Here is a 10,000-nt window from a genome sequence, read left to right as displayed (position 1 = left end):
TGTATATAGATATATCATCATCTCCTACGACTATCGACACAAAGGGCCTCGGTTACATTTCGCCTGTTATCTCTATCTTGAGCTTTTAATTCAATACTTCTACATTCATCATCTTCTACTTTATGCTTCATAGTCCTCAGCCATGTAGACCTGAGTCTTACACCTCTTCTAGTGCCTTGTGTAGCCCAATTAAACGTTTGATTAACTAATCTCTCCTTGGGGAGTGCGAAGAGCTTGCCCAAACCATCTCCATTTACCCCTCACTATGATCTCTTGCACATATGACACTTGTGTAATTTTTCTTATACTTTCATCTCTAATCCTGCCCTGCCATTTAACTCCAAATATTCTTCTGAGAGCTTTGTTCTCAAATATACTAAATCTTTTGGAAATTGTTTCATCGTCATATAATGACTATGTCCATACAGTAACACAGATCTCACTAAACCAACATATAGCTTCGTTTATACATGTAATTTCAGGTGATTTGATTTCAAAATTTTAATTAACCTAGCCATTGTCTTATTTGCATTTTCAATCGTTCAATAAACTCTTATTCTAAAGACCCTGTATTGGAGATCATAGTTCCTGAATACTTAAATGATTCTATCTTATTAATCCTTTCTTCCTCGAATGATATTTTATCTTCATTGCATATTTCATTCTCATCATTTTTGTCTTTCTTCTATTCATCTTGAGCCCAACCTATTGTGATATTTCATGCATTTTTGTAAGAGCATTGCAAATCCTGTGGTGTTCTGCTAATAGGGACAGCATCATCAGCATTCTCTATGTCTGCTAATTTCCTATTATCAATCAAGTTTAGTCGTTCTCCACCATCTCCGACTGCTTTACGCATTACAAAATCCATGTGGAGGATAAACATCATAGGTAACAACCCTTTCCTTTGGAGTATTCCACTTTTCACAAGAAATTCGTTTAATAGGAGTCCACTATCATTAACTTTGCACTTGCTATGCTCATGAGCAGGCTTAATTAAATTAACTTATTTAAGAAGAATTCCATTATAACGCAGGGCTCTCGACATAATTGGCCGATGGACACTATCAAAGACCGTTTCCTAGTCTAAAAATGCCATATTCTATATTCTCTATTCTACGCATTGTTGTACAATATGTCTCCAAATAAAAAAATAAAAAAATGCCCAGTACAACTTCTACGTTTTCTAAATCTTTCCTGATCATCTCTCAGCTTTTCATCAATCCTTCTCTGTAGTCTCTTAAGAATAAGCATACTATATATTTATATGATAACTGATGGAAGTGTGATGCCTCTGTAATTATTGTAATCAGTCAAGTTTCTTTTTTTTTCATTTCTACCAACACTCCTAACTCCCATTTATCAGACTTTGTCTCTTCATGCCACATTCTACAAAATCTTGTAAGTATTCTGGGGGGTCACAGCATTATCGGCCAGTATCATCTTAGCAGTTATTCCATCGTAACCATGGGTTTTCCATCTCCTGAGTTTTTTCATGATAGTTTTGACTTCAAACACGCTGAATTCATTCATGGGCACATCAAGGTCTTCATCAACTTCAGGTATATCAATCAATTTATTCCCTTCGTATCACCTATTCTTGATAACACTAAAGTGTTCCATCTAACGTTGTCTTTCTTCATCTTCTGTCATAACAGATCCAACTCTCTTTTTCATGGGTATATGCTTTTTCTTCTTTGCCCCAGTAGAGATTTCATTAATAATTCTGTCAGCAATTCTTACACCATAGCCATTCCCTGAATTCATCGCTTATCAGCCTCATCTGCTTTCTTGCCTAAATATTCTCTCCAATCATTCCTGACTTTTCTTTTGATTCCACTATCAATACAAGAATACTTAGAATTCTCTATCTTGTAATTTTCATTACTTCCTCGAAAACTTTCAAAAATCAATTTATATCTTTGTCTCCTTTCTATAGTTTTTCACGTATCATTTGATATCTATTGCTTTCTCCTTGTAACTTCATGTCCCAGAACTTCACTACCAACTGACTGATGTATGTTCTTAATATCACACCATTCTTCATTAATTGTCTCCTCTTCGTCTCTTAAAGTCTCTATTCAATAAGATTCAATAACAAGTGTTTCCCTGTGCTCATCTTCTTGAACATTAGTTGTATCAAATGTAGGTATTCAATCTACATTTCTGTTGGGTGCTCTCAGTTAGAATTTCCGTTTGGCAATGGGAAGCTTATACCAATATCTGCACCTCTCTAGCCTCTTACATTTCTCAGAGTCCTTCGTCTCTTTTTATTAATGGCTATATGATCTATTTGATTTTTGCAATTGTAACATAGTGAAGTCCATGTATATTAGTGGATGTCCTTGTGCTGGAAAAGAGTACCTCCAATGACAAGAGTGTTTGTTGAGGAAAAACTTATAAAATATCCTCCATTTTCATATATATATATATATATATATATATATATATATATAATTATATATATATATATATATAATTATACATATATATATATAATTATACATATATATATATAATTATACATATATATATATATATATAATTATACATATATATATATATATATATATATATATATATATATATATATATATATATATATATATATATATATATAAGCACGTTGGCAATTTTTCTATTATATTTAAGTAAATTCAGTATAATTATCATCATTTAAAAATTATTTAATTAACTCATGTATTTTATAAAGTATTTTTATTAGGCCCCAGCACGAGTCCTTATGACACAAATATATTGAATTTATTCATTTATAACACCCTGTACCCACGAGACCAAAGTTTATGTTGAGGAACAATGCTACTCTAAGAGGGACTCGAATCGGCAACCTGCGTGGTTTACAAGTCTAGATTTTCTCAGGGGACGAGTAAGCCTCATTACATGAGGCAGCTTTGGGTAGGATCGTGAACATTATTATTATTATTATTATTACTATTATTATCAATTGCTAAGCTACAATCCTAGTTGGAAAAGCAGGATGCTATAAGCCCAGGGGCTCCAACAGGAAAAATAGCTCAGTGTGGGAAGGGAACAAGGAAAAATAAAATATTTCAAAAAAAGATAAATGCATCCTATATAAACTATAAAAGCTTTAATAAAACAAGACTAACAGAAATAAGATAGAACAGTGTGCCCGAGTGTACCCGCAAGCAAGAGAACTCTAACCCAAGACAGGGGAGGGCCATGGTACAGAGGCTATGGCACTACCCAAGACTAGGGAACAATGGTTTGATTTTGGAGTGTCCTTCTCCTGGAAGAGCTGCTTACCATAGCTAAAGAGTATCTTCTACCATTACCAAGAGCAAAGTGGCCACTGAACAATTACAGTACAGTAACCCCTTAGGTGAAGAAGAATTGTTTGTTAATCTTAGTGTTGTCAGGTGTGTGAGGACAGATGAGAATCTGTAAAGAATAGGCCAGACTATTCGATGCATGTGTAGGCAAATGGAAAATGAACCGTAACCAGAGAGAAGGATCCAATGTACTACTGTCTCGCCAGTCAAAGGACCCCATAACTCTTTAGAGGTAGTATCTCACTGGGTGGCTGGTGCCCTGGCCAACCTACATCATCTAATGGAGGAGGAGGATGGTGTTTTCAGTTATGAAATTTCGTGAACTTTTGTGAGAAATCATTCATGTGTTTCAAAATCAGATTTTGATATTTTCCATTTTAAAGGTTTAAAGGTTTAAAGGCCAGTCAGGAATGGCAGGGCAAGTGAGAGTGACTTCACCCTAGCGAGCAGGACAATGCCCTAGAGATTGACCATATAGATATATGATCAGCGCCCAAGGCTCCTCTCCACTCAAGCTAGGACAAAGGAGAGCCAGACAATGGTGTCTAATAACTCAGCAGATAGAACTATAGCCTCCCCCAAACTCCCATTTCTTAGCTCACATGGATGATGAGGTTGCTGCGACCAAAGAAACTAACGAGTTTAAGCGGGACTCGAACCCCACTCTGATATTCACCAGTCAGGGACGTTACCACATCAGCCACCACATCGGCCATTTTAGAATCTGAAAGTTTCCACTTATCAAAATATGTTAACTGATTTTGAAGTTTCCGAATATTTGAACTGCTGTAGACCTGACGAGGAACCATGAGAAAAGAGGACCGAAACATGTATCGGAACTAAACATTAAATAGATTTACATGGTAGCAGTTTTTTTTTTCTTCTTCCTGAAACGACATGGGATTTTTTTCTATCCAGAGAAAAGTTTTTGACATTGAGGAACCGCCTCATATAATAATTGCATATGTATAAGATAAAGCCCTAAAGCATATATATATATATATATAGATATATATATATATATATATATATATATATATATATATATATATATATATATATATATATATATATGCGGTTGTAATACACATGAATAAAACTACGTTTGTTCGTTAGCTATTGGTAATCATAAGACATTACTAAGTGATAGAATGTATTCATACGATTGCAAGTATGTGGGTGTAAAGTCGAGTCATCTTACTATTTCAATTAACTTGGGATAAATGCATATAAGCACACAATTACAATTGCTTAGTTACAATGTTACAATTAGAGATTAAGTCGGGAGTCCAAATTATCGTAACTGTTAATTATATAATGTCTTATAAACTTAATTGCATCTATGTGGTAAGCAGCTCTTCTAGGAGAAGGACAATCCAAAATCTAACCCTTGTTCTCTAGTCTTGGATAGTGCCATAGCCTCTGTACCAAGGTCATCCACTGTCTTGTGTTAGAGTTCTCTTGCTTGAGGGTACACTCGGGCACACTATTTTATCCTATTTCTCTTCCTTTTGTTTTGTTAAAGTTTTTATAGTTTATATAGGAGATATTAATTTTAATGTTATTCTTCTTAAAATATTCTATTTTCCTGTTTTCACTGGGCTATTTTCCCTGTTGGAGCCTCTGGGCTTATACCATCTTGCTTTTCCAACAAGGGTTGTAGCTTAGTTAGTAATAATAATAATAATATATAATAATATGCATTCGTTCCATCGCAATTACCTCGCAGACGCAAAAGCATCTATCCAATCGGCCCCTCTCGGTCTATCAATCAATTCAGAGGCGACCCTTTTCTTCCTGCTCAGAACCCGTGCCCCATTCTCAGGCAACTTCTGTCATCACGGCGGCCATTCATTTGGTTTTATGGCTTCTCCCCCGATAGCTACAGGATCCTGCATAATACAACATCCCGGGAATATCCGGTGATTCTTCCCGAAGATTGTGTCCCTATATCCGCCGTAGGTCGTCCATTTTTTTCCCCTTCCTTTCTTATTATATTTTCCTGGTGACTTCCCGAGTTTGTTGGTCAATGGGATTTAGAGGCTGATTTCCAGGTATTCATCTCATTTTTCCTTTCCCTGAGGTTATTCTCGGATTTGATTTGTTGGTCTAATTTTATAGGAAATTGTGTCCAATCGTTCTTCGTAATTGTATACGTTTATTTTTTCCAGTATTTTGATGTTGACTTGATGATAAAATGTGAGATGTTAGTTTATTCTTTAACATTTTTGTGTCAAAAGTTGTCATGAAAGAGTGATTAAAAGGATCTTTTTTTACTCATTTATGACATTTTCTAAATGAATACATTAGAAAATATACCAATGAAATCTAAATACTGCAACAAGTGATAATATAAAAACTGAAAGATAATGTAAACAATTCTTAACAAATAGGTTTCCTATCCTGGCAAGACGGTGTGTTACCTGGCAACCTGGGCTTACGCGACCAGTCTCTGGCCATCCAGTGGGTGTCGGAAAACATCGACGTCTTCGGAGGTGACCTTTCCAGGGTCACGATTTTGGGCCATTCTGCTGGAGCCGCTTCCGCAGCCTTCCACTTGGTACATCCTAGGGGACAAGGTAAGTCTAAGTTTCCTTTTATTATTATTATTATTATTATTATTATTATTATTATTATTATTATTATTATTATTATTATTATTATTATTATTATTATTATCATCATTACAAACTAAGCTACAATTCTAGTTGGAAAAGCAGGATGCTATAAGACCAAGGGCTCCAATAAGGAAATTTAGCAAAGTGAGGAAAGAAAATAAGGAAATAAATAAACTACAGGAGAAATAATGAAAAGTTAGAATAAAACACTTAAGAACAGTAAGAGTTTTAAAATACATCTTCCATATATAAACTTTAAAAAGAGAATTATTTTAGCCTGTTCACCATAAAACATTCGTTTGAACTCTTGAAGTTCCACCGATTCAACCGTTCTGAGGTCTAATGCCTAGTTCAGCCTGTCTTTTATTAACTTTTCCTCTATTCTCTAGAATCCAATTTACCCTTCGTTTTTCATTAATTAGAAAAATGTTACACATCCATCACATCTTTGCTCGATCTGCTTAGGAATTGAAGAAGTCATTATGCCAAGAGCTGGTTTCACAAAATATTCCATTTTATTTTCTTTCTTCGCATCTCTCTTAGATAAGTGGTACGAGAAAAATGCAAACCTGTGCCTCAGAGCTTAGTAGTTATATTGTTTAATATTCTGACGATTGCAATTTTCTTTCGGGTTACGAAATTTAATCATTGGAAAAAAAAATCTTCCTGCATTATGTGATTGTTGTTAAACAAGAAATCAAGGAACAGAATCTCAAGTTTGATGGCGTACAATGCAGCAATTTTAGAGGACCAAATCAAATAAATGAAAGCACTCTGGACAATTTTATACAACTAAATTGAATAGCTTAAAGCAGTGTGGCCAATTTTATACGACTGAATCAAATAAATGGAAGCAGTCTAGACAATTTTACACGACTGAATCATATAAATGGAAGCAGTTTGGGCAATTTTATACGACCGAATCAAATAAATGAAAGCAGTCTTGGGAATTTATACGACCGAATCAAATAAATGAAAGCAGACTAGCCAATTTTATACTACCAAATCAAATAAATGGAAGCCGTCTGGCCAATTTTATACTACCAAATCAAATAAATAAAAGCACTCTTGGCAATTTTGTATGACCGAATCAAACAAATGAAAGCACTCTGGCCAATTTTATACGACCGAATCAAACAAATGAAAGCCGTCTTGGTAATTTATATGACTGAATCAAATAAATGAAAGCAGTTTGGCTAATTATATACTACCAAATCAAATAAATGGAAGCAGTCTGGACAATTTCATACGACCGAATCGAATTAATGGAAGATGTCTAGCCAATTTTATACAACCGAATCAAATAAATGAAAGCAGTCTGGACAATTTTATACGACCGAATCAAAGAAAAGAAAGCAGTCCAGCCAACTTTATACGGCCGAATCAGATAAATGAAAGCAGTCTGGCCAATCTTATATGACAGAATCAAATAAATGAAAGCAGTCTGGCCAACTTTATACGGCCGAATCAGATAAATAAAAGCAGTCTGGCCATTATTTTATGACCGAATCAAAAAAATGAAATCAGTCTGGACAATTTTTATACAACTGAATCAAATAAATGAAAGCAGTGTGGGCAATTTTATATGACCGAAACCAATAAGTGAAAGCAGTCTGGACAGTTTCATGAGACCGAATCAAATAACTGAAAGCAGTCTGGGTAATTTTATACAACCGAATCAAAGAAATGAAAGCAGTCCGGCCAACTTTATATGACCGAATCAGATAAATGAAATCAGTCTGGCGAATTTTATATGACCGAATCAAATAAAAGAAAGCAGTCTGGCCAAATTTATATGGCCGAATCAGATAAATGAAAGCAGTCTGGCCAATTTTTATGACCGAATCAAATAAATTGAAGCAGTGCAGACAATTTTATGAGAACGAATCAAATAACTGAAAGCAGTCTGGGAAATTTTATACAACCGAATCAAAGAAATGAAAACAGTCTGGACAGTTTTATGAGACCAAATCAAATAACTGAAAGCAGTGTGGGCAATTCTTAACAACCGAATCAAATAAATGAAAGCAGTTTGGGCAATTTTATACAACCGAATCAAAGAAATGAAAAAAGTTTGGACAGTTTTATGAGACCGAATTAAATTACTGAAAGCAGTCTGGGCAATTTTATAACACTGAATAAAATAAATGAAAGCAGTTTTAACAATTTTATACGTCCGAATCAAATAAATGAAAGTAGTATGGACAATTTTAAATGACCGAATCAAATAAATGAAAGCAGTCTGCCCAATTTTATGACCGAATTAGCTAAATGAAAGCAGTTTGGGCAGTTTTATACAACCGAATCAAATAAATGAAAGCAGTCTGGGCAATTTTATACCACCGAATCAAATAAATCAAAACAGTTTGGACAATTTTATACGTCCGAATCAAATAAATGAAAGTAGTCTGGACAATTTTATACGACCGAATCAAAGAAATAAAAGTAGTCTGGACAATTTTATTTGTCCGAATCAAATAAATGAAAGTAGTCTGGACAATTTTTTTGCGTCCGAATCAAATAAATGAAAGTAGTCTGGACAATTTTTTACGTCCGAATCAAATAAATGAAAGTAGTCTGGACAATTTTTTACGTCCGAATCAAATAAATGAAAGTAGTCTGGACAATTTTTTACGTCCGAATCAAATAAATGAAAGTAGTCTGGACAATTTTTTACGTCCGAATCAAATAAATGAAAGTAGTCTGGACAATTTTATACGACCGAATCATATAAATGGAAGCAGTTTGGACAATTTTAAACGACTGAATCGAATAAATGAAAGCAGTCTTGCCAATTTTATGCAACCAAATCAAATAAATGAAAGCACTCCTGACAATTTTATACAATTGAATCAAATAGATGAAAGTAGTCTGGCAAATATTATATGGCTGAATCAAATAACTGGAAGCAATCTGCCCAGTTTTATACGACAGAATCAAGTAAATGAAATCAGTCTGGCCAATTTTAAATGACTCAATCAAATAAATGAAAGCAGTCTGGCTAAATATATACGACAGAATAAAATAAATGAAAACAGTCTGGTAAATTTTATATGATCGAATCAAATAACTGAAAACAGTTGGGACAAATTTATACAACTGGATCAAATAGATGAAAACAGTGTGGCAAATTGTATACGACTGTATAAAATATATGAAGGAAGTCTGGCCAATTTTATGCGAATGAATCAAATAAATGAAAGCAGTCTGGTCAATTTTATAAGACCGAATAAATGAAATGAAAGCAGTCTGGATTTTTTTATATGACTGAATCAAATAAATGAAGGTCGTCTGACTAATTTTATGTGACCGAATCAAATAAATGAAAGCAGTCAGGCAAATTTTACACGACCAAATCAAATAACTGTTAGAAGTGTGGGCAATTTTATACGACCTAATCAAATAAATGAAAGCAGTCTGGGCAATTCTATATGACCGAATTAAATAAACGAAAGCAATCTGGATAATTTTATACAACCGAATAAAATAAATGAAAGCAGTCCGGACAATTTTATACAACCGAATGAAATAGATGAAAGCAGTCTGGCCAAATTTGTATACGACCGAATCAAATAACTGAAAGCAGTCTGGTTAATTTTATACGACCAAATGAAATAAATGAAGGCAGTCTGCGCAATTTTATACGACCAAATCAAATACATGAAAGCAGTCTGGCTGATTTTATACTATTAATGAAAACTAAAAGATAGAGCATGCTAAGTATTCCAGTATAGATAGTGAGGTCAAAAGAAAATCATGAGTGACTGGATAGCATATTTAGACAGGAAAGCAGATGAGTCTGACAAAGCTATGAATTCAGGGAGTGATAATGGTGTAAGAATTTCTCACAGAATTAATAATGAATTCTCTAGTGGGGCAAAGAAGAAGAAGCATATACCTATTAAAAAGAGAGGTGGATCTATTATAACCACAAAAGATGAAGAAAGGCATTGTTGGAGGGAACATTTTAGTGAGGTCATGAATAGGAGATATGAAGGGAATAATTTGATTGTTATACCTGAAGCTGAAGACGACCTTGATGTGCCCTTATATGAATTCAGTGCGCCG

The 10,000-nt window shown here is 34.2% G+C and overlaps 1 protein-coding gene across 1 annotated transcript in view; it reads left to right on the top strand.

Moving 5' to 3' along the window:
- LOC137628970 (cholinesterase-like) overlaps positions 1–10,000 on the top strand; it is a 107,707-nt gene that overhangs the window by 36,782 nt on the left and 60,925 nt on the right. The window contains exon 5 of the mRNA XM_068360223.1: positions 5,708–5,893. Coding sequence (XP_068216324.1) covers positions 5,708–5,893 — 186 coding nt within the window. The remainder of the gene's footprint in view (positions 1–5,707; positions 5,894–10,000) is intronic.

The sequence above is a fragment of the Palaemon carinicauda genome, chromosome 37, assembly GCF_036898095.1.
Source record: "Palaemon carinicauda isolate YSFRI2023 chromosome 37, ASM3689809v2, whole genome shotgun sequence".
NCBI classification, from domain to species: Eukaryota; Metazoa; Arthropoda; class Malacostraca; order Decapoda; family Palaemonidae; genus Palaemon; species Palaemon carinicauda.
This window is presented reverse-complemented; position numbering and strand designations above follow the sequence as displayed.